General features: G+C 38.8%; 1 protein-coding gene across 2 annotated transcripts in view; it reads right to left on the minus strand.

Moving 5' to 3' along the window:
• The window catches only part of JAZF1 (JAZF zinc finger 1), a 186772-nt gene that overhangs the window by 125734 nt on the left and 34341 nt on the right, over window positions 1-26697 (minus strand). Inside the window, exon 2 of one of the 2 annotated variants that reach the window (XM_088163517.1) lies at window positions 16009-16152. The exons of the other annotated variant lie outside the window; for it this stretch is intronic. Within the exon in view, the coding sequence (XP_088019643.1) occupies window positions 16009-16018 (10 nt within the window). The 5' untranslated portion in view covers window positions 16019-16152. The remainder of the gene's footprint in view (window positions 1-16008; window positions 16153-26697) is intronic. 2 annotated transcript variants of the gene reach the window in all.

Raw genomic sequence — 26697 nt, forward strand, 5'->3', positions numbered from 1 at the left:
CTATGGGACTTTGCTTGCAAGTATCAGGATGTCTTTCCCAGTCAGATCTCTACTACCACCACCTTTCCTGCTTCTTCTCTCCTGGAACTCTCAAGCTGTGTTGCCTACCTCAGAGTTATGTTGCTTCACTTTCAGTCCTAAGAAGCATTTTCAACCAAAAAAGTTCAGCTCTCATCCACTAGAGCCGAGTTCCAAATGCTCATGCAAGATATATGGTAAAGGTACATTACAAAAGCTTTCCCTTGCTCTTTTCAGGGAGTGAAGAAAAGAAGATTGAAACTCTCTAAATGGAAGTGCTTGAGGGACTCTAATGAGCCACACTGAACCACTTATACATTATGCAGTAGAAACTTTTCCTACCATAAAATTAGTATTTGCAGTCAGCTACAAAACCATACACACTCCCCAGTGTTTTGAAAACCACATTGGTCTTCCAGGGTCAGTATGACTGATGGACTGTGTCTTCATAAATACACATGCATGTACAACCCCTGAGGCTGGTAATCACAGCAATACTGCGTACAAAGATGTACCATCAATCCAAAATTAGAAAGACTTCTTTAATATCTTTCCTGAAGTTAAAACTAAAGACACTCACCATAGAGTAGACCCCATGAAAGAAAAAAACCCCCAAACCCTCAACCTGTAGATTATGAAGCCTAATGACCATACATCTTTATTTTCGTAAGATTAACACATAAGCAGTTTTTTCTCATGGGACTGCATTTCCTCCGATTAAATTTTGCCTCACAATTGTCTAGTTTAAGTCTGCTAAAAGTTACTGCTGCTGGATTAAGGGCTTTATTTCTTAAAATTGTACTGATCTTACTTTTATTATCTCTTTATTGTTATTCATCTAATTTAATTCTCTTACTGGTTCACCATTGTTAAGAATACATGCCAGATCTTCTGATTTTTTTATTTTGACAGCTTAAAAAGGATGAATACAATTTTATTTTGCTAACTGATAAATCCCTTTCGTGGTATCCAGACAGAGTTCAGAAAGGCTTATAGTGTGATTTCACACAATCATAATCTTATATCTTACCCTGCATGTATTCTGTGTCTCAGTGTCCCATATGTACAGGTATATATAAAACACAGAATTTCATACTATCTCTTGACTAGGTAAAAAATTGGCACATATACTACATTTGTGTGTATATATATATATATACACACACACACACAAGTACAGACAAGATATGTAGATACACACATCTATCTGCACATGCAGGAGGCATTCTTACATAGGCAAATGACCTTTATAAACCCCATGTTTTCAGGACAACCTAAGAAAGTAACAGGATTGCAAAGAGTATTTTAGACATGAGGACAAGCATTTCTGTGGCACAGGGAGCTGAACAAAGTACATAATGAAAATCTGAAGCCTTGGAAAATACAGATGGAGGATTTTGTCCTTAGTGTTTCAATAATTTCTAGCTTTCGTAGAGGTATCCTAAAACTAAACTTATAGTTCAAACATTGTGTGGACATGCACGTGGAGAAGGCCAATACATTAGATAATACAGTTTCAGAGATACAGCTCACAGGAGTGGTAAGGAGAAGGGCTTTGCCCTGCAAATGCTAAATCATTCATGCTTGTAACTTCTGCAGATGCTCAAGTCAAGCTCCACAACAGCAGGAACACAGAATTACTGAGCACTGTTGTGCACAAAGCGTGAGGCACAGTCTGGTTTCCTGCTACTGTAGAAAAGCCAATGTTAAATGTAATGTAAAGCTATTCCCCATAGCCTCCATAAAATATAGCTCCTGCTTAGTCTGTATTAACTGCTGTCAAGTTCAGCACAGGGATTAGAGAGGACAGTCAACCATTTCACATGGGGGCATGCATGTCAGACAGGAGAGTAAAGCCCTGTACCAGCATTCATCATCTCCTGACTGATAGCAGGCAAACAACTGCCCTAAGCCATATATCACATTCAGCAAGGCAGACTTTCCTTTCCCACCTTAACTTGCTAAAAGGCACAGAGGGCTGCCTCCTGACACCCTCCTACTTTCTGCTGCTCAGGAAAGCGTCCCATCTCTGCATCAAACAAGCAGCAGTTTGGCAGCCACCTTTCTGCTGCACAATTCCTGCTGAGAAAGGGTTACAACACGATCTGAATGTATTTCTCTGTAGAGCTCCAATAGTGTATTTGCTTTGCAGTGTGGAAGAACTGATAACTTGACATATCAAAGCCATTTTACTACTCTGCAGCTTCCAAATATTTTCCCCTGCAATTATTTTCCATTTTTTGTGTCCTCCTGCACTGCAAATATTCTAATGCACAGTGACAGGACTTAGGGGTGATTAAAGTGTTTGCAAGTGATGACAAAAATATGCTCGAATGGCACACAGGTTGTAAGGACAGATCTGCAACAGAGAAGAAAAATAATTTATGAGCATAACCAGCTTTAAATTTGCAGTAGAATGATTACCTTCACCATCCTCAATCCATCAGGAAAGCAAATAATTGTAATTTAAGATGGGACATAGCTCTTGCATATTTAAAATACTCAGTAATTAATCGAGTGAAGAAAGTAAAATCAAATGCAGTAATTTTTTTCCTTCCACAGAAATGAAACAGATTTAATATAATCCTTGTCTAAAATTCATCCAAATCTTTAATATTTGTTTAAATTATATTAATCTTTAAAGAAAAATCTGACTCCTACACTTTAAAATTTAAGTGCTTTAGACAGATTTTATGAACTTTTATGACGTACTTCTTTTTTCTTAAAATGTGAGACTGATAACACTTTTTCAATCTAGGCACTGTGCCTGTGGGCAGTGTGCTGGCTTCAACAATTCACAGCTACTACAGCCCCCTGTTAGGCACTGTGCCAAACAAAGCCTTATCCAGAAGAATTAAAAATGAGCTATTGACTGCACCTTTATTCTTGCCCAAGCTAGGCCACAGTATTGGTTTCAAGACAACCCTGTGGTACTGCCTGACACATAGTTCTTGCAAAGGACAGGCTCTCTGCAATGAAAAGCCAAGAAGCCATGCTTCAGGAGCTCTGCTGGGGCTCACAAACTCATCTGTGCTGTCAGAAGAAATTTTGAATGAGATGAAAATAAGAATGAACACTAGAGGATCAGTATGGAGAGAAGCAGATTCTTTGATATTTAATAGAGCATTAGGCCCTGTACTTAAGAGCACTCCCTATCTCTCCATGACACCTGATGACAAAATAAGGCCACTGCAAGTCACTGCATAACCTTTCCATCACCTGAGTCACTACAGAAAATTTAACAGGAATATCACCTCTCTGAAAGCTTCATCCCAATGGCAAACTTGGTTACAACCAGCCAAAAGATGAGACAGGACCTCAGGTGAATAACGAGTCCACTCACTGCCAAAAGGATCAGCTTTATCATTCCTTGTAGTTGCTTGAATAACCTCCAGGAACAGAGATACTCTCAAACTATTTTCATCCCACCCAAATACTTCTTCCTGCAAGTTCAGCTGGTCCCTCTTTGTCCAAATATGCATTTGGAGGGAACAAAAGGACACAAATTCCTCGCTGACTCTTACAAACCATTACGTCTGCTGGCTGCTCTTCTGGGAGCTGGGACTAAGCTCAGCTGGCCCACTACTTTTGTTGATCCAAACCTGGACAACCATTTGAGCTCATGCCTTCCCAGCAGCACTAACAGCAGTAAAACACAGACTCTCCTTTCTATTTCATACTGAAGGGCAAAGAGGCCTGGCACCACTGGAAAGGGTCAGGAATTAGTCACCAGCAGAAGAAACTAATGGTAGAGAGGAGTTTATTGATTTGCTCCTTTTACTAACTCATACCTCATGCTCCATTTAAAACAAAATCACAAAATGAGCATTTGATCCAGAACCAAGCTCTCCATAACCTACTCTGCCCATCACCATCTGCTTGGAGCCAATTCCTTCCTAGTTTGGCATTCCCCTTACAGTACATTTGTCTATACCACAACAGTCTCTTAAGAAGCTGTGTGAAAAGGCTTAGCACAGGAAAGACAAGGAAGAAACAAGAGATGCTCCTTGTGAAAAAGCAGCAGACACTAGGCAAGAACAAACAGCCAAGTTCATTGTTACTCTCCCTTTTATTTGAGGATTTGTCCAGGATGTCCTGACAATCTATCTTCTATCTTACCAATGTAAGATAGCCAGAATGTAGTTTCCCCTTTCAGCTTTTTAAGAGGTAGGCAGTAAGTTTGGCTTTTTTCTAATCTACATACACACACACATATACATTTGTAAAAATTCCTGAGATGGGTGACAGTTATGTAGAAATCACAAAAAACTTCCCTTTCCAACTCATCATGACAATGAATCAAGCCTTGGAAATGTCTTTATGTAATTTCTGAACACAATTTAAAAGTTTTCATACTAACAATCATAACTCATAATAAGACAATCCTATATTTTTAAGCCACTAATGCTATTGATTTAACCAAAGAAATAGCAAAACACAATTTGGTCTATCAAATCCCTCACAAACTACTTTGTAGTTGGCTTTCTGCTGCCTTTCCCACCCTCATCTGAAAACAGAGGAGGTATCAAAGCAGGTAACTTACTTTTATTTTTCTTTTAGGTAGACCTTGAAACTCAGACTATTCAAAAGACCATCTTGTCTGCCTTGCTCCAAAAGTCAACCAATGGGAAAAAACCCAACCTAACAGAGCTTACAAAAACAAAAGTTTCACTATATTTGTTTACACTTTTGTATTCTACTTTGCAACCTAGCAAGGCTTAAAACAACTGATCCACTTGAGCAACCAAGGAAAAGCAGGGAAATAAATGAAACATCCAGCTGAGGACCATCCCTCAGGAAAAAACTTATTCCCGTGAAGTCAACTCTAACAGTGAGCAATGGAAGAAGCAACAAGCCAACTTGAAAATTCTAATTAAACAAAGGAGAAGGAAAAAAAAAAAAAAGAAAAGGATGAGCCTGCAAGTTTTCCATCCCTTTGCTTTCTGTGTCAATGAATCACACCCAGTACGGAAATTAACTCAAGCTGAGACTTCAGTAAAAACAGTACCTCACTACAGCACTGCCTGTTTTCTAGGACTCTTTTCTACAGACTTCATGTGTTCTGATCTGTACTGATGTTACCCTTTCTTTTACCAGCCAAATCTGGAAAACCTAGTGATGAACCACTTATGAATTTACCTAATCTAGGGTTTATGCAAAGACATAGGCACTTTTGACATTTAAAAATGTGTTTTAAGCCTTAATTTGACAATAAATGCTTTGAACCACGAGTATTAACAATGCCATAAAGACAAAGCTAACAGATAAAATAACAGTGAGCTAGTAAGAAATGGGAGTATTTCTCCTAGTATAAAAACCCCCCCCAACAGCCCAACAAAAAGAATCCACCCTCACATAACGTGTGGGAATGACAGATCTGCTCTGACTAAAAAGACAAAGCTGGCATGCCTAAAGTACACGTTTAGGATCCTAGACTTGGCTTAACTCAAACAACTTTGACTGGATGGGGTCCCTCAACAGTATTAAAACTGCTCTAATTGCATTCTTCAAGCCAGCTGAAAGCTGACAGCTTCCGCTCTCCCGCTCGCTATCAGGGCACATCAAGGACTTCTGTTATGAGAGGAGCACCTGGTCCAAATTTATTTCAACGGCCCAGAGCAAAAAGGGAAGGTGCTTAATGTTCAGCCACAATGGTGACATTTTTACGATACGTCCAAAGTTCAGAAACAAACAAATGAAGGATTTGAAAGGCGCACGAACAGAAAGGGTGACAATAAAAATTCAACATTAATATATCAGTTTTAAAACGCATACCACCCATATACTTGAGGGCAAGGCCAAAAGTTCGAAGCAGAGGAAAGAAATCTGCATCACTAGCTTGGAAGAAAAAGAATATTAATTCTCTGTAACTGCTTGAAAGAAATGTTGACCTTTTACTAAAAATGACACATTTCATTCCATCGTATTTTAGATGACAAGTAGAGCCAGTCATTCCATCCAAAAGTGGTGGCACATTTCATCTTTAGCACAACATGTGATACAGCTGGAAAATCTCTCAACATTTTATGTTAAATTGTCTGGTTTGTGCCCCTCCCCCTGCCCCATGGTTAAAAATCAAATTAACTTGAGGAGCAGAAGGACATGCACACAGGCTAATACTACAAAATCTTCAGATCAGCAGAGATGAGTGAATAATTATTGAGAAATTTATCATAGTGTTAAATAGGGTTTAATAAATGTTTCTCAATTTATTTGAAAAAAAATTGCTATTTTTAATCGAACCTTTATGAACATGACACTCTTGTTCAACTCAAAATTAGGCCAGCTTTATTTCTGCAGCTAAAACTAGGCTAAAATTACAGTCATTATGTAAATTTATAGAAGATTTCTCATGTACAGAATGACTGAAGATTAGACAATTTTAAAAAATAGAAATGTTGAAATTGCTCCACAGTAATCAATGCATATCCACACAGTAAAGCAAAAATGATAAAAAAATCTCACATCTATGCAATGACAAAGGAAGCATCAATTAACTCTTTATAAATAACAGCATTTAGGAACAATTTTAAACGTGTGTTACGTAAACAGGAAACAGATTATTCCACATTAAGAATTTCTGTAGTACATATAATAAAGACCCTAGCTCTATGCTTTGAAAATGTCTATTTACATATAAGAATATACTAAAAGAGAGAAAGTAAATTCCTAAATCAATATATTGGCTTTTGTTTTGCAGCAGAAAACATATATTCCTTCCTTACTTTCTAGTCACTATGCGTGGTCAGATTTGCTGCCCCATATGAAGTTATTAGCATGCACACATGTGGTATTTTTTTTACTGACCAGACAAAAGTGCAATTTAGTAACTGACTGAGAGAATCTGCAGGAAAATCTAAAGTGATGAAAAAAGGCATCTTTCGAGAAAGATTGAAATACATAACTACACAGGCAAAGCCATACCATCTTTAAAATTTAATTCCAAGTAGTGTATGGGACAGTTAATTCTTGCAATTTTATGCTGAAGCTCTGCCTTCTCATGCAATTTCCCTTGTATTCTGCAGTGCAAATTAAAGAATAATATCCAAGCACAGACTTATCTTGACGGTGTCTGCTGATTCCAATCAGTAATATTGACTAATTGTGACTATTGTGCTGGATCAGTAGCATACTTCTCAGAAATGTTCTCCTTTTGCTTGCTTCCTATTAACTGGGACAAGCTTCCTTCAGGTCCTTCTCAAGAGCTGCCTGATTTTAAGCAATACCACATTTCCTTATTTTACTTACTGAACACTTATATTGACTTTTTCAGACAGCAATTTTTAGTGCACCACCATACATTTTCTTTTCACTAAGCAAGTAATGTTTGTTATTAAAAAGCTTCCTGTAACAGGACTTTGTGATCTTTAAAAACCCAAATCCCACCCCCACTTTCCCCAAAAATCTGCTAATAAAATAAATGCTTTTTAAAAAGAAAACAAAAGGGGGAAAAAAGAAGGAAGACATTTAGAAGAAATACATGCAGAGTGGAAGAAAGAGTTAACAAAATCTGCAGTGTGCCTCAAAATGAGCTATAAAAGTTCCATAATGAACCTTCTAGTCCTGAACTATCTCTCCGGCGCATTCACTTATATTTCTTTATGCTGCCATCTCTCACTGCAAGTATAACAAGAGAGTTAAAATGTAATTTTACATGTAGGTATATCACCTCAAATTAGCAACATAAAATTGCTGACATTTATTCTAAAGAAAGCCCTACTGGCTAGAGGTAAAATGCTGAACTAGCATCTGTCAGTACTGCTAATTGAGGTAAGGTTGGGAACTATAAAGTACTATTAAAGGAGTAAAATAATACCAAATGGAAACGCTGAAAAGGTACACTACCCTTCTGACACTCTAAATTATTATCCCGATTAAAGTAACTAGTATGTTTGACTCCTAAAAGTGCCATGGACAGTAATGTGCTTCAGAATTGCAAGGAACATTTTTACAGGCCACAGTACCTGAAAGAAACCACATTAACAAATTCTTGCAATATAATATCTGTATGTTTGATGTATTTTTAATGAAGTATTCTATCTATTGTATTTTTAAAAAGCATCTGTCTTTTTTAGAAAGTGCCACATTTTCATACCTCCAACTTCAGCAGTTCCACCCTGTCCTTTTCAGGCTAAATTCTGAGCAGATCTTTGGACCACAAACTACTTACAAGGCTCTTGCCATCATCTTATGAATGATGAATGATAACAGGATAAAATCCAACAACGGACCAAAAGGTAAAACAGTTAAATCTAGACAAGTATTAATAAAACTTAAGCAACTTTATCTTTTTTTTTCTTGTTTGGCATACCTACTCCTTTGACACCATAGTCTAGAGTTCTGTGTATTCATTTAGGAACACGCAGCAAATTTTACTATAGCACCAGAAGTCTTTAAATAAATTCTGTTTATCAAACAAGCATTACTGCTTTCTCTTTCAGGAGGAATAGTCAGGGAAGAGAATCCAATTTGTTGCTAGACGCAGCCTTTTAGAAAATGCAGAGACTTAAAAAACAGCTGTAGCCATGGTACAAAATAAAGGCAACATGGAGAACATTCAAAGATGAGAAGGATTATTTTTAATTTACTTCTCTGTGAATTATAGTGATAGGTAAATTTATTAGCAGATACCTGCTCTTCAAGAAAAGTGCTGAAATCTGATGGTAACACAGTCACAACAGTATGCCTACTCTCCTTGAAAAATATTAACCTGTATTAGGTTAAAAGCAATCATTTATGGTAACATCCTAAGGGATTTACTTTTGTATAGACTGCTTGCATGAGGAGTAAAATATATTTCTGACTTGCTAAAAACTTTCATAATAGGACTGGTTATCAAAGGAAAGTTCATGCCTGCCCTTTCAGATAAACTGAACCCCCACAGACAAACTGAAAAATTTCAACTGGTTTAACATTTGGACATACTAAAAGGAAGCCAAATAGAACACACCTGAAAAAAATTTCCAGGCTGAGCTGTATTAAACTTATGTAGGTGATGCACAGAATCCTTAACCTTGCAAAGTTCTACAATGGGAAGTACAAAGTCCTGCACCTGGGAGAGAACAACCCTATGTACCAATAACGTGCTGGGGTCACTCTACTGGAAAGAACCTTGGCATTTAAGGACCTGGGGGTTCTGGTGGACACCAAGTTGAAGATGTGCCAACAGTGTGTCCTTGAGGCAAAAAAGGCCAGTGGTGTCCTGGTCTGCACTGGACTTGCCAGGAGTGTTGAGTTAGAGGTCCTTTTCCTCCACTCTGCACTGGTGAGGGCACAGCTGGAGCACTGTGCCCAGTTCTGGGCTCTGCAGTACAAGTGGGACATGGACATACAGGGGAGACTCCTAAAAAAGGTCCACCAAGATGACAAAGAAACTGGAACATCTCTCCTATGAGGAAGGGCTGAGAGTTGGGACTGTCCACTCTGGAGAAATGTCTAAAGGGAGATGCAAAGAGGACAGAGCCAGGTTCTTTTCAGTGGTGCCCACTGACAGGACCAGAGGTTAAAAAAATGAAGGACACTCTTTCTAAACAGCTGGAAACACATCTTCACTGTGAGGGTTGACTGAGCACTGTCACAGGTTGCCAAGAAAGGTTGTGGAGCCTGCATCTTTGCAGATACTCAGAAACCATCTGGACCAGGTCCTGGACAGCCTGCTCGAAGTGACCATCTTTGAGCAGTGGAGTTGTACCAGATGACCGGCCTGCAGAGGTCTCTTCCAATCTCAACCCCTCTATGGCTCTGTAAAAGAAGCTCCACAATTTCTATGTGCATTTTACAGTCACCAAGAAAGTACTTTTTGTATTCTAAATGATCTAAAAGTCAGTTTTTGTTTAGGAGACTGCATGCATGCACCCATGCATGTATATATGCACACAGATATCCTTACTCCTTTGAAAGGACAGAGAATTGGTACGTAATGTTTTTATCGCCCCAAGAATTCCACATGCCAGGACCTTGAAAAAAAAAAACCTAGCTTGAAAAGTCATGGTGAATCTACTACATATAGACAATTTTTAAGAGGGGCAAAGGACGCCGTTCTTCTTGAGTTAAGAATGTCAGAATATTCCATCAAGCTAATTAAGGTGTTACCTGCTGTAAAAAAAAGTCCCCAGCTTCAAAAAAAGAATAAAGAAAATCCTCAAAAGCCACCAAAGTTCTCCCCGGTATTTTGTCAGCATTTAAGTGACATCCACAGATTCAACTGAAATGCACCAGTTAACTGGGGCATTAAAGCAACCTCTGCAGAGCTGGACAGTTTGTAAAGTTCATTAGCACCCAGATTATTTTCCTACAGACTCTTTGAGCCCCTGACAATCATCTGAAAGATCATGAGATTCTGACACGCTGTTCTTATATATCTAAATGACCTTTTGGATATGCTTTTCAGGTTCTCACTGTTAACACCGTATGCCAAATGTCACCAAAATTCTTTTGAAGTTAAGTGTCACCAGAAGACATTTTGACAGGCCATTTTGTTGCTAGATACAGCAACGGCATTATGTTACACTGAGGGTGAGGGACTGAAAGAGAGAAAAAGCATCTGATCTCTAGCCAAGTACACCATTACTTCAGAGGTACCCAGAGAAAAGCTTATGGAGGAAGGAGAGGCCATTGGAATCCTCAGTCACATGGGGTGTTTTAAGGAGATTAAGGGAGCTGGAGAAGATGGGCAGCATGGGCTGCACTACAGGGTAGTTCCTCAGTCTTAAGCACCACCTACGTTCCCAAGCAGCTCTCGCTTTTCTTAGGGACCAGTTTCAACAAAATGCAGACTGACAGCCTGCTTCCCCAAACCTCACACACACTTTGGCATAAGATGACTGAATAATCTCATCTCTTCTGAAAGCAGGCTCATCTTACATCTGGTTGTGTGAGCAAAAACGGGGCAGCCACCACATCATGCACCAAGATAGCTCACATTGCCAGAATGAATATACAACTCCTTCCTGAGAGCCCACCGTACCTCTAGGTGCAAAGCAAGCATGCAAACTAATGCTTTAAGAGGATTAGGGAAGAGAGGATGGAGGGTCAGGGGACACATTTTTATAGGAGAAGTGGAAAAACTCATTGTTTCGTCTGTACCAGATGTGAGTATCCTTCTTTTGACTTGCCAGTCTTTCCCATCCAAAGAACTCCGTGGCAGTAAGATGATCCAGTTCAAACAAACATCAGAACAAATCTGCCACATTATCTGAGTCAATCAGTACAAGTGAAATACCATTAAGCAAACAAAGCATCCAAAGACAGGAGTTCATGCACCTTCAACTTTACAGGGACAGCCAAGAAAAACTTTCAATAAAAGAAATTCCTAGTAACTTCCCGAAAACTGAAAAATTTCTATGAATTACTCAGCAACTGAAAGAGAACAAGGCCTTGGGACAGATATACTTGATATACTTTCTAATGCACATCTCTTATCCCTCTGAAACTGTCCTTTTGCCAGCATTATCTGGTGCACCATGAGCACTCAGGACCGTGCACTTACATGGCAGGAGCAGAAAGTTTCCCTATCCTTAGGAGCAGGGCTGCACCTTCCAGCATTCTCCAGCAACATCTGAAGACAGTTCACCTGACTGCCACCAACATTACAGGAAGCTCACTCCACTGAAACAGTGTTAGAAAACCATGGAATTCCAGAGAAACTAGACTTTTCAGAGCCACACAATTCACAATGTTAACTTCTTATTAGGCAAAGAGCTTACCAATGGAATTGTAACAAAACAGGTAAAGAACAATTGTGACCAACATACTGATGAACAAGCCACCTAAACCTACCTTTTTTTTCTTTTTTTTTTTTTTTTTTTTAACAAACAAGCAAAACATAACATCACAGGACTTGCACGAAATTTCACATCACACACATTGAACACGTGAACTAGACAGTGGGGTGCAGGGCAGTGTTTGTCTGCTCATGCTACTCAAAAAAAAAGCAGACCACCTGCAGCTTAGTCAGAAGGAGACTTTAAAAATACAGATGATAAAAGGAACTGAGAGGGTGGTACAAAGTAACTAGCTTCTCCAAATAAATACTCTTCGCAGCTGTAAACTAGATTTTGAATTCCTGGGTAAGCCAAAACAAATCCTCAGATAAAAAAATGCCGCACTGACTTAATTAATAGATATGTGGGAGCAAAGAAAGGCTGACATTTCTATAGCAACAGAATTAATGGTGCATGGAAGTATTTAATTCCAAATTTTCAATTAAATTCTCTGTCTTTCACTGGGGTTTTCTTGGTGATTTTTTTGGTTGGTTTTTTTTTTTTTGTTACAATGCAAACTAGGGTATTTGTCAGGGTTTGGGAATACCTAGATTTGAGAACTCAAGCAATAATGAGAGTGTAAAAACCAGTTTGACTTTATTCCATCTATAAGCTTTCCCCACCCAGAAAAGTTTCCAGAAATGTGAGCTGAACCTTGAAGTTTGTTAGATGCTCTTTCCCAGCCTTTTTAAACAAAAAGCAATAAAACGTTGCAGGCAAAGCATTCTGATCTTAAGACACCATGTACAGTAGTTATAGCAACCACCCTATGGAAGTCTTGTTATTGCTGCCTATTAAAAAAGAAATCTGAAAACCAGAAAGTTAAAGCCTTGCTGCTGTGGAGTAAAAGAATGGTCTTTTTATGGTGTGCTACTGCTGCCTTAAGGGGTAAATCCTGTTTAGGGCAAACCCTAGAAACAAAAAAAGCCCAGCATCACTGTTGTATTAAACAGATCCCTCTTTTTGCTGATTTTATGGCACACATAGAGCAAAAACCTCCTTATCAGAACAAATGCTCAACTACTTACTTGGAGCCAATTAAAAATGATTGTAAGATGACTTTTAAATTAAGGCTTTCAAGATATTCAACCAGCCAAGTAAACTGTGAGAGCCGGATGCCCACCCTCAAAAGTTTAGTGCTAGCGTCCCACCACCCACTCCCTCTTGTTTCATAAATAAAGTTATTTAAGATTCCAAGTCCCTTCTTTGATATATGCAAGCTGCTTTTTGGGAGGACTGGTCTTTTTATTTGCAGATAGAATGGGGGTAAGGGGAGGAGGAAGAGAGAGGGAGGAGAGAATCAAAGCTACACAGCTTCAATTTGTGTTACAAATGGAAAAAATTCTAGGCTCCTAAAAATCCCAGCCATTAGAAATTTCATGCCAAAAACCTATAAGTGAACAAAGTGGAGTGGCAATATCAGTAAATCAAGTGAAGGTATCAATTTAAAGCTAACTTGTACCTTTAAATAAAAAGAAGCTTAGCTCAATCCTTTATTAAAAGCTGTAGACTATCAAAGCAGTGGGCTTTCTAGTAATAGAAACAACCCTCATCTTAGGCTCATCTATATTTTTTTAAAGGTACTTAGAGAAAGAAGTTAATTCCTCCTCGGCTATTTCTATCTATAATTCATAAAAATGATAGCTAGCCAGACATCTTAATTTTATTTTAACCAGCAGTGGGAAAGAACTGGGGAAAGAAGTAATGAAGTTTTCCTTCCCTTTTTCATCAGTCTTTGAAAAGCAGTAACATGCACAGCAAGAAAAGATTAATGAAACTTAATACACATTAACTAATTAAATGATAGTGAGCCAGTTTTACACTACTTGTAAATACAGCCCCATTGGAAGACATGTCACATATTAAGGTCCAATCGTTATCTGCCATATCACCAGGCTGGAATATGGAAACAGACGTTTACCAGTGTTTTCAGATCTCTTTGATATTCAAACACTAACTTTACAACGTGCAAAAGCAAGAAAAAACCTCAAACCTAACCACACTGTGTATTTTTTTAAAAAACTCAAAACACAGAAAAAATTTAATATTGAATTAAGGACTAAGAAACACCATTTAAGAGCATTCAAATTCTAATGTAATTTAAGAAAATCCACATCTTATAGTGCTGTTTACCACCAACAGCAAAGAAACCTTTGTAGGACTGTTCTTCTATATTAGACAAAAGAAACACAAAACATTACCTGCTAGATGTTTACTTCAGTAATCTCAAAGTATTAAAAAAAAAGTGTTTTAAGATAACACATCAGAGGCTGTTTAAAACAAGCCTTAAACAATTCATCCTTTTAAAAAAGATCACACATGGATCACATGACCTTTTGCTCATAGAAGTGCATATGTATTTACTGAAGTTAACTTAGCCCAGGTGAGGTTCACACCCAAATCCCTGTATTAAACTGAATATATTTTTAATGCTTTTCCCCTTGACCTTCATGCTCCATTGCAGCCATTGTACTTTATCTATAAATTGGTGTTTAGTGTTGGTTTATGTTATGGATAAAACCTTCAAGGTATTAACACTACAAGCTTTCTAAAAAAAATTTATTGCACACATATTATATTTTAAAAATATTTATGACAGAAGTATATTCATGTATGTATGTGAGTACATACAGACACCCACACAGAGCCTGACTTTCACTAGGGAGCAAAAGGCAGCAACCTTTCATCTCAAAAGTGAAGTCATTTCTCAGCTACAGAAATAACATACACACATGAAAAATCTGCAAGTCTGGGGCTTTTGCCTTTGTTCAGCTGGGGTTTTTTTAGGCATATCTGCATTTTCAATGACGAGCTTACAGTCTAGAAGCCTATGGTATAAATTTCATCCCAGAGTGAATTTTTATGATGGAGTTATAAACCCCTAAAGAAACAGGGTTTACAATGGAAGTGCTGACATAACTAACTATAGCAGCACTAGCAGTGCTTCTGTAATCAAGGCACATTATATTTATGAGGTAGGTAAAAGTCTGTAACCATCAATCACTGGAATCATATTGACAGATTCTAAGTTTGAGGTCCAACAGAATTAATGTATTCAGTTTCTCACACCATTGATATGAAGAGGAGAATTTGCAGGCACTTTTATGGTCTTAGGCTTTGACATCTTTACAGAAATCAGTGAGGGGCTGTCTTGCTGAAACATTTCATTAAACTGTGGCCTCAGCATTTCTAGGTTTTGCACTAACCTTTCACAAAATGCTGCAGAAATAGATTGTCCAGAAACCAAACGTGACCTTATTCACATAAGCATGCTTCATGAGCTGGTCATTGCAAACATTAATTCTACATATATCCACTAGACATTTAAAGTTATACCTAAGAATGATTAATCACCCAAAGAATATCCAACTCCTAAATTATAACTCAACATCCCTATATAAAACAATCTAAAATGTCAGCACCTCTGTCTTTATGATATCACACCGTTCCAATAATTCTGTTTTACAAGTAAATTCCTATTATACATTAATAAGTGCTGTTGGTGGCTAAACTTCATGCCTTTGAGTAATGACCAGGTTGAAGGCAATTAGGCTGGCCAGGTGCAGCTGGGTTAGGTACTAATAAAAAGTTTTTAAATTTTACTATTTCCGTTTGGATTTTGGGGATGCATTCCAATCTGCCCAAATTAGGGAGGAAATTGTTTCCATGTTTTCAGCTGTTCCATGGTCTGACTATTACTGACCGATAACCTGCACAGACTTTTTTTTACTTGCACACATACACAGTCACAGACCAATGTCTCTTTTTCAACATGTCAGAGCAGCACAATAGGAAAACTAAGAAACTACTATTTAAGTTTGCAGAAAGACTTTCCAATTCAGTCAAAAGGGTAGCTGGGCTTGAGAGAAACTTGTCTGAAATCAGAAATCTGGGTTGGTTTTCAAAGTCTTTATATATAAATGCAGGATAAAAATTAAAATGCAGCCATGTTATTTGCCATTCTTTCTAGACTATTGTGTGTTTTCCATAAAAAGTTAATTTTTTAAAATTACCTGACAACTTTTGTTTCCTTTTTTTAAATCGAGCTGGCTTAACATCGTTTGTACTGATTCTAAAAGCCATGGTTTTATTGAGATGGATGCAGGAAAACAGTGCTAATGCCTAGTCAGAGGAGGAAGGCTTTCTGATGAGACACCACTGCAGGCAGCGTGCAAGAGTCTTCTGTGTGTGTATACACACATTGACATGCATTGTCCTGCCCTCTTACATGCTTTCATGTGTGACTCTTCCTCCAAAACTCAGCCTGAAGTGGATCACAGAGAGCAGCACACAGTCTGCTTCCAGAGGCATCAGGAAACTTCCACACCCGCTCACCAGGATTTCCTCAGAAGGCAGCAGTATTGCCATGGACCTGAAGAATTGGAGGACAGAAGAATTATTCTGTTCCCCCCACAAAAAATATCTTGAGATTTTGTATGGCCCTGAGCTTCTCACCCACATTATAAACACATTCTCTCTCATGAGGCTTTACTTTTGGGAAATGGGAGCCCAGGATACAAGTTCATTTTACATTCTCACAGCAGCATTTGTTAATTTCCATTTTCCACTTGAAAACCATATAGAGATAGCACTTGGCTCAGGAAGCCATAAATTGCAGGTAACTATGAGAATATTCTCTGTCAGGATCACCACAAGCTTCCTCCATTCCTGCTGTCCAGAAAGGCATCCTCAATGAAGCCTGTGCTAAAATGCCACTTTTAAAAGGGACCTTGGGTCTGAGAGACTTCAGCCACTTCTGATGAAAGCTCACAGCAAAGTGAGGATGCTGAGAACACGTTGCACCAGTGACTGTAGAGACTTCTCAGCTTCCCAGTGCCCCCAGTTCAGCATTACAGGCTCTTCTAACAACTGATGTGTATTCTGAACTCTTTTAAAGCCCCAGTCAGAAATTTAACCTCACAAGCTATAAAAGTCCAACAGCATTAACAAGAAGGCATCACTGGACAGGATTTCGACACAACTAAGCTGAAACTTCTGCTCATTTTGAAGCTTTTGCACAGATTTGAGCTTGGGGGAAAATACAGTGAATTTCTGAAACCAGAACAAAACTTCAATTCTTTGTGCCAATTAACCCCCCCCCCAAATTAATTCCTATGACTCTAAAATATGAAATTAAACATGGCATACTTTCACTTTTTTGAAGGCATTGCTTTGCAGGCAAAATGAAATAGCAGTGCAGCATGCAGACAGGGACATAAATGGAGCTCAAAGAAAATTACTTGCTTTGCTTCCACAAGTGAGCAGTGACCTGAGGAGGGCAACATGTAGGTACGTATTTAAATATGCAGAAAACTGCTCTGGATCACATGCTGGATCACATGCTTTGCTACAACTGCCTGGCCTTTCAAGGGATTAGTGAAGTGCCACACACGCTGTCAAACTTCATCATAAAATGTAGGTAGAAAGACACAGGATATTAAAACAAAGCTCACTAAAAAATGCCAAAACCCTTGCTTTCATGAGAATCAATAGGAACAGATTCTTAGAATCTGCACTATCTCACAATTTCTTGACTCTAAAGCATTGTCATTTAGTTTAAAATGTTCTTGAATCAAGATGTTCAAGAAACAGATCATCCAATGCTGGTGACACAAGTAAAATGGGAACAATTATCAAAATCTTTGTGTAAGAAAACACAAATCTGTTTTTAAATAGCATTCTATTTTGAAATTATTATATTTGATTTTCCAGTAAGTCAGTTTGACAACACAACTGATTGTGTGATACAAGTGATACATGTAATCCTCAAAACCCTCCCCTGTAACACTGTACATTTTGAAACTCAATTGCTTAATCAGATTTGGTCAGTAAACTTCATGAAAATAAATCATGTTAATAATAATAGTAATAATTACAATAACAATGGTATCAGCTTGCAGTTTTCTCAATTACATAAATCTCAAAATCAGTCTTACTATCTCTTAGTATAGGAAGGAAGACGGTTTCCAATTTAAAGATTCTGAAAGGTAGTTACAGTACTTAGAGAAAGTAAGACTACAAAGAAACCTCCCATACCTTTGGCTCTGTTCATGAACAAACTGGAGGCATTTTTAGGCTTTTCACATGGCACCATCCCTAACTGCCCAGCCCGCCTTCTCCTACCAGTCCTACTTTTGTCAGCGACCTCAAGATGATAATTTTTGTCGTGAAGAATAACCTGGACTGTAAATGGAGCGTTGGGGTATTTCAGTGAATAATTACAAATTATCTTTAGAAGCCTCGCAGAAAATTGGAATCTGGGTAGCATCAGCATGTAAACAGAATTGGAATTTCCAAAGGAGAGTTAACATCATTAGGGACCAGAGTATTTAGCAGCACTTAAAATGCTAATGTAGGATATTATATAAGAATACACAATTATTAAAAGACAGCTATGGCATGAAATTAAAAGCACGTAGTGGAAAGTAACAGCGGTGGAGCCAGGGAGGAGCGGGAGCAGCGCCTGCCATGCCCTGCCCTGCAGCGCCCTCTGCTGCTGCGCCCGCGGAAACGCAGGAGACCCGAACACGGGGACCAGGATCCCTGCGCCCCTGGATCCCTGAGTGCCCGAATCCCTGGATTCCTGCGCCCCCCGCATCCCTGCGCTCTCCGTGCAAACAAACAAACGCACACACATTTAGTTCAGGGAGCGTTAGCTGTGGGAGAAGAACTAAACTGCAAAAGGCGTCGCTCGAATGAAATCCCACCAGGAAATATAAACCTTCAAAACAACTGGTTCCCTGAGAGGGATAATCCGGCAAATTATCCCAGAATATAAAAATATACAACGAGGGAAGGTCAGAATTATATTTCCACCTGTTCACAAGACTACATGTCCCATATCTCTTTCAGTTTTTGGAAGCTACAAAGAATGCTAACATCCATAGCCTTATCCACAGAAATTTAGGAATGCATTATTTTAATGTCAGTCATGTTGTGATCTCTTCCTCCTAAATTAAAAAAAAAAAAAAAAAAAAAAAAAAAAAAAAAAAAAGAGCAATACAGACAGATGGATGCTTTCAACAGGATGCTCTCACAAGGCAAGAGATGCTTTCAAAACAACACAAAAGGACAGTAAAAAAACTGCACTTGACTCCAAATTGAAAACATCATCAAAGCTCCTTCTCCTGAGAATCCTTCAGGGTAGTTTGAAAGACTTGATTAAGTCGTCCACATGCAGTGTGCTTCCCTCACCCACACACTGGGGCTATATTGGCTTGCTTTGCTTTGCCTTTTTACTCCACAGGCACATGCCACACCTTGAGGAGAAAATCCAGATGTGGCTCTGCAGTCCCAGGTGCCCACGTCACCACTCGAGCAATGCTGTGGATGAGGCTGCTTACACCCAGCTAAGCACTTCCATGCTGAAACTTAGGAGCAGGTAGCACTGGTGCACCAGCCCCTAAATTACAGGGCAACACCATAATTTAGCATGAGGACGCAGAGCTGTACAATTCCCAGATTGTCCATGCAATCTGCAGGCAAGATGAAGTCAGCCCCAGTGTTCATGAAAACACATCCAGCCAGATAAAGTTTTGTCTCAGGACTTCTATCGGGAACCCCCTCCACCCTCCTCAAAGAACAAGGAATGTCAGGAATATTTTGGGCTGCTAACTACAAGACACACTGAGATGCTGATGGGTTGTCCAGTGAAGGGCACCAAACGTGGTGAAGGGTCTGGAGCACAAGTCTGTGAGGAGTGTCTGAGGGAAGTGGAGTAGTTGAGCCTGGAGGGGACAATCTCACTCTCTGCAACTGCCTGAAAGGAGGCTGTAGCCAAGTAGGGGCCAGCCTCTTTTCTCAAGCAACAAGTGACTGGATGGAAGAAAAAGATCTCGAGTTACCAAGAGAAGATTAGGAAAGGTTTCTTCACTGAAACCTTTGTCTAGCACAGGAACAGACTGCCCAGGGAAGTGGTGGAGTCACCATCCCAGGAAGGGATCTAAAAAGACATGCAGATGTGGCACTTAGGGATATGGTTTAGAGCTGGACTTGGCAGTGCCGGGTTAAGGGCTGGACTCGATCTAAAGAGTCTTTCCCAATCTAAATTATTCTATCATCATTTGAACATTTTAAAAAACTAAAAAATCTAAGGACTTTCTTCCTGTGTCTCTCAAGCTGTAGCTATGCAAGAAGGTCACAGATTTTTCAATATTAAGACGAGTTTTGCTACCAATGGTGGAGCAGAGATGTTAGACATTAATCTCCAGATGGTTACAAATGACTTTAGAAGGCAAAGCTTATTACAATGAACAGGCACTTAAATAATAGTTACAACAGACAATTCTCAAATGACAAATCATATGCACTTGAAGCTGCAAGCAGGCGCAGGTATTTAAGGTATCAGGAATAATGAAACTTTTCAATCTGAATCAAGATCATTTCAGTATTTTTAACATTAGTTCTTTGCTACACTAAACAAAAATGTATTTCCTTTCCTAAGCCATGTGCATCTAGTGGAAAATGAAACATGTCTTTCAATTGCTGCCTAAAGGGCTTTCATTAAGTGCCTCTTCCACTTCAGTAAAACATGTTCCAGTATTTTCAAGTTATGTTTTTTGCTTTTAGAGTTATTATTTTCAATTGTATTATTTTAGTGTTTTTTCAAAATTCCAGACAGCAAAAACATGACAGAATCTTTGTAAAGCAGACAAACTGCTGGTGGTGCCATATGAATTTCAGTCACTGTATTTGTATTTTATAACTAAACATCCAGGCAGTTCAGTAACAGAACAAAAATTTTAATAGAAGGGAAGAAGAAAGAAAGGAAGAAAAAAGAATCCCTTTCTAAAATGATCATTAAAGAATTATAAATAATGCTGTTAACTTAAGTGGGTTGCTGAAAAGCAAAAATAAGTGAAATACAAGAATCTGTCATTATGGCAAGGCACACACATTTTGATCTATCAAGCATGAAAAAACATTTTAACAATAACAACTTGCAGAATTGAACAAAAAGTTCCCCTTCTGAGCAACAAGGTGCAACATCCAGTGCATTGGTAGGGGCCACCAATCCAGACTAAGTAGAGCAGTAGCCTGGAGAGGAAGGCAATGACTGGAGACACATGGTCATACTTCACTGAAACACCTTATCCTAAAAAGTGCAGGAAGAGATTTTTCTTTGTTTTCCTCAGAGGTAAGTGTGGGAAAGAAGCCCTGTGTAATTCCTTTCTCCTCTCCTGCAAACCTGAGGCTATCAGCTACGTATGAAGACAATCCAACCACCGCACATGAAAAATAGTATTTAAAAAGTATGAATTGCAAGCAGTGTTCTTAAGTTTTAACTTAATAGAATGAATGCTGTGATAGCCACAACCATTAGAGAAGGAATTGAATTAGAACACATTTCAATGACTAATGCAACTTGAAATGCAAAAGCTGAGAACTGATTATTCTCAGGATGACTATCAGACCAGCAAACACTTGGTCTTGCAGCATGCTCTATTCTTTGGCAGGAGTGTTTTCACATCCCACCTTTTACTCTAGTGAAAGACAGTACTGTTAAGGTATTTGGGGAAGACTTTCACTTTATCCACAAAAACCCCAAACCAAACCCATAGAAGGCAAGATGTTTCTCACTCTTACTTAAAGTACATCACTTTACAGTTCATGGAAGAAGTCAAAGACAGCCAGATGGTTGTGCTGTAAATGCTGTACCACCATGGGTCTTTGCCTCTCTGTCCTCAAAGTTGCAATAACTTTGCTATGAAGAGAATTAAGTGCAATGGAATGAGAGCAAATATAAGACCAGTGTTATGCTTAATTTAAAATAATTTATTAAAAAAAAAAAAAGAATGGAAAGAAAAAGCATTGCATGCGTCACTGGCCCCTGGCATGTGTAACTTGTGTCCACCATGTGAATGTCAGAGGCAGCCAGTGCCATCACAGTTATGTGGGCCATCAGAGATGGGATTACAACATATGTGGACACGGCCAAGCAAAATATGACCTTGCTAGCTGAGGTAGCAAGCCATGAGAAGCCAGAGGCACCAGGCTCTGCGTGCCTGAGAAGGCCCTAAGAGCACCCAGAGGAACTGCTGCACTGAAATCCTTTTCTCCACAGCACCGGTGGTTTTTATACTAAAGGAAGATGTATTAAAACTGTGTTTGGCTACATTATTCACACAATACTATTTACTTCCTGATTCTATCAGATTTTGAAAGCGCACTAATTCAAACTAAATGGTCCAAAACTCAGATGCATCGTATTTCAACCCTAAAATCCCTAAAGCTGCAGGTAGTTCTCCCCATCTTTGCAGAAGTGCAAAGTTCTGCTTTTTGAAAGGAAGCTGTTCAAAAACTAACTGGAAATATACAGAAATCACATTAAAGTATGAACACAGCACAATTTTATCTATGATTTTTTTCCCTACACTCTTTAGGAGGATATTTGAAATCTTTATTTCCACACACTTCTGTAAAAAACAAACACACAAGTTGAGGAGACAGAGCATTGATTATTTTCCTTTAGCTATCTGCAAAACTTCCCTGGACAGGGCACTTCTTTTAAAATGACCTACCAGATCTTCACATCTGAAGCTGTAAGATCAGGGCTTCCTGCGCTCTACAGCTTAAAAATTACATACTTCATTGAGATGAACTTGCAATCCACCATGATCAGGCTGCAGTTTAAGCTGACGAAAAAGGAAATGCTTTTCATTACATTCAACACTTCAACTGAAAATCAGGATTTTTTTTCTTAGTTCCAAGTGTAAATTCATGAGCTGAATCTACTTGTTATTTTAAGAGGCCAATTATCAGTTTGTGTTTATCTGCCAGACCCGCTGCAGCTGAACATCTACTCTGACAGCACTTTGGAGCACAAGATATAAAAATATCCCAAGGAAGTCATAGAAAACGGGGAAAGGGAAATGGGGGAAGGAGTGATGGGGGTAACGAGGTAGTGCAGCAATTCAAATAAGTTTAAATCATTTAAAATATCATGAGCATTTCACAACACTCCATCATTATCAAAACAGCATCAACTAAAATGTTTTTAAATAAGCAAAAACAGAACTAAAAAAGGAGGAAAAAAGAGAAACTCCACCATCTTTTAACTCTCAGGAGCTTTCTTTAATTTTGCCACCCAATTAAATTAGAGAGCTAAAAGAACAGGCTTAATATCTGTTCACAGGATATTTTTTTAATGAGAATTATAAATCACTCAATCAAAAGGTTTAAAAGCAATCATTAAATTTTAAAAACAAATCTTCAAATGGCAATAAGGCAAAACCTGAAACAAAAAACTCTTCATACAAATCCCATCTGTTGGTCTTCTGGGGCAAAGTAATTTGATATTTGTTTTGGTTATCTTTTTTAACAAATGCATGTGAGTTTCTAAGGATTAATAATATTTAACAGTGACATGGAAATTAGTCTTATTAATTCCATTGGGGACGGTATTTTGATGTTTCTTCTTTAAACAATGTCAGGACTAGCCAAACCATTTCACATGACATTCATTAACATAAATAAATTTAAAAGACATTCATCCTAATTTATTTGAAAAATAATCTTCAAGTATTTTCAAAAAGTAACATGTACTTGTCTGTCTGGAGGTTCAGAAGAGAGCTGTAGCTATGTAAAAAACATTTATTCCCCTGGCAGGTCAAGGAGAAAGTTTTTTATCACCTCCTTAATTTTCACAGCTACAATAAGATTTTGGCAATGGGACACGTAGCTGCTCTTAACTCCAGAATTATTAACATGAACAAAATTTAAAACCACACCATCTTAAAGCTGACAAGTACAGTAAGAGTGCTCTGTGGTCTCTTAACGCTGCATATAAAACAGACCAAAGCATTCGTGTTCTTCAACACTGATGTGAAGCGAGGAAGTGGGATTGGATTTGCAGTAGAGAGAAAGCAGGGAGCACACAACAAGAGCACACAGGCCACAGAGTGACTGAAAATTCCTGCTCAGTCCAGCATGCCTCAGTGCATCACAAATTCACAAATTCAGGAGCAGTGGGACAAACCACCCCAGGTGGCCCAGCACAACTGAGAGCTTCTCCTGTATCAAGGTATTGCCAAGAGATGTGTGGTGGAAACTCTGGTGAAAGCTATTTCATTTTAGAAATACTATTCTCCAAAGCAGTACTCAGGAAATTTCTTTTGGAAACTCTCCTGATTGCTATAGATACAGCAGCTCGATTCATTGGAGCTATGGAAGGAATTGGCCTGCAGCACCATCTCAGGCCTTTTTTTAATATTGGCTCGTGAAACTTCTTTTCAACAAGTCAAAGAACATAGAAGTTTTAAAAAATCTCATAGAAAGCATTTAGAGAAAGGTAACATAGGTAATAATTAATGTATTAACCTGACATTGGCATTGACGAAAGCAGCATTCTATATGTAAAAATATGAATAAAGACAATATAACTAATGCAAATCATTATGGACTTAAGGACTAATGAATAGCTTTCTAATTGCTTTGAGAATAAATTTCCTTAGATAAAGGCAGCAACATTTAAATCACAAATGAAACTCCACAGTAGGTTCTTCTGCTGGTATCCAGGGATGTAAAATAGGGAGTAAAAAAAGAAAACCAGCAACCCCCAAAAAGTATCTTCCCACAGCAAGCAGCCTTGTCCTGAGGGCTGTATATTGAGAGGTGCTCATTTCTCTTGCCTGAGCAAACAGAAGTGAAGATGTGATGGCACAGGTATTGTCCCACTGCAGACATACTGAACACTGCAGCAGTCAAAGTAAAACCTTCCACAAGCAGTGCCAAAACAGCCTGCACAAGTCTGGAACCACCAAAATGCAGTTGCCTGTTGGATAAGTGCCTAAACACCAAATACAATCTTTTCCACACCCACAATTTGCATGTCCCCTTATTTTCCTCGAGGGGTGGGGACGGACTGCAGTTCTTTTTGAACAAGGAGCCCATGAGACCAGAGTCACCAACTCTCTTCTAGCACACGAAGCACACTTGCTGCTCTCCTTAGCAGCAGCCAAGGCAGGCAGGGACAGCCTGAGCCAAGGGGTGACTACTCTGACTGCTTCCCTGTCACATCCAGGCACAGACATTCCACGCAGCCAGGAGCTCCTGGCCATCAGCAGTGCAGAACACAGCCACGGAGCACTCTGCTCCATGCACCAGCACGGAGGGAAGGGGAACAAAGCTCTTCCTGGGTAAGAAAATAAACCCACATTATTTCTCTGTCAAAGACAAGTAAGGTGCCTAAACCCACTTGCTTCACCTGTGCTGGTGTCAGCCTACAATTCTTCATTCTCTCTCACACACACCCTCTTTCATCTGCAAAAAACTAGCTGCCCATCATGAAATCTTAAATCTTTTACCCTAACATTTGGCAATGCTAGTTACTCAGCTAATATCTTACCACAGCATATATAAATTTTTAAATAGAGTTTTAAACTCAAATATTCACTTCAATAACTGAACAAACAGAAGGAGAGTTGCAAGTGTGAAATGGCTCTTGTAAGTGAGGAGTCATCCCAAGCAGATGGGCTTCAAGCAGTATTACTGCCACATCAGACCCTAGACATGTATTATGTGACTTTTAAAGGTTTATGTTATTAAGCAACTTACTATTGACATATTTGCTGAGGATATGAAGAGAAATGGCAGAAGGTTGCTGATGGGAATCAGCATGAAAGAAACTAAAATTGGCCAGAAGTCACCTTTGGAATGCCTGCAACAGTGACAACATGGTGGAGAGGGACTTTTTTTTTTTTTTTTTTTTTTTAAAGACTAAGGAATCAAGGTGGATAAGCTACTGGGTGGTGGGGTGAGAAGGATGTAACAGAAAAAAAATCAAATTTTAATTCATAAGAGTCAAAATTCTTAATAAAGCACATAATTTTTATAGCAAGAAAAAGCCGCTGGAAGAGCTTAGCAAGTATTAAGATGACTAGATATTAGAAATATTAAGCTCAAAATCACAAGATCCTCACTTTCAGGAAAGTATTAGGGCAAAGAAGTCCTGTAACCAGTGCTGTGCAAGAGGCTCAGAGCAGATCAACATTGTGAAGGTCTCTGGTCGGCAATCAAGTTTTGGTATCAGTATTCTTTTAAGTTTTTGTGGTTTGGTTTTTTTTAATAAAAATTTCAAACTTGAAACAGCTGTTACATTCATGGGATGAACAGACAGCTGGCTAATACTAGTCTGAAGACTAAACATCAATCACAGCTGGACACAGTCACTTTTATCTGTGCCTCCGAGTTGGGATTATCTACAGAAGCATGTCAAACAGAGCTGAAACTCCTGCTGCTCACACACACTATCAAGCCCAGGAAATTCTTACCCCACAGCTCATTTCTCTGGAGCATGGGGTCAGCCCTGGAAGTGGTGAGACTTCCCATATGCAACAAGAATCCAGAACCAGTAAATAAATGAATCAATAAAAAAGGCTTTGCAAATTTTAAAGCAAGCCTGACAGATTAGGGAATCCCACTGAACAGAGCAATACTATTTGCCATCCAGTTGCAACAGGCAGTGGTTTCTCTTGATGTGAGATATCACCACAACAAGAAGAGTCAGAAGAACCCACATCACACAGGCATGAACCTTTCCTGCCTCACTCTAACCAGGCAAAACCCACCCAACTTCACCACACTTCTGAGCCATTCCCATGTCACTGATGACATATGAATGACTGCACACAAGACAGCAGCACCTAAATGCAAATGTTTATCTTCCCCCTTGTGCATTCCCACACATACTCTCTGCACAATGTTTATCTCTCTTTCCCCAGAAGTCATCTCACTCCTACGAAGTTGAGAGTGAGTGAAGTTAAAGCTCATAACAGATGGTAAAGATTTTGCTTCTTGACATTCACATAAAGACATTTCAGTCTATCATTTGCTCAAAATCAGGCAGGGTTCGTTTTTGTTTTTTGTAATATGCTGTAAAGCTCTGGTGATCTTCATTATGGATATGGTTTAATGGTGG

Source organism: Sturnus vulgaris, chromosome 1 (genome assembly GCF_052056855.1).
Source record: "Sturnus vulgaris isolate bStuVul1 chromosome 1, bStuVul1.hap1, whole genome shotgun sequence".
In the NCBI taxonomy this organism is placed as follows: domain Eukaryota; kingdom Metazoa; phylum Chordata; class Aves; order Passeriformes; family Sturnidae; genus Sturnus; species Sturnus vulgaris.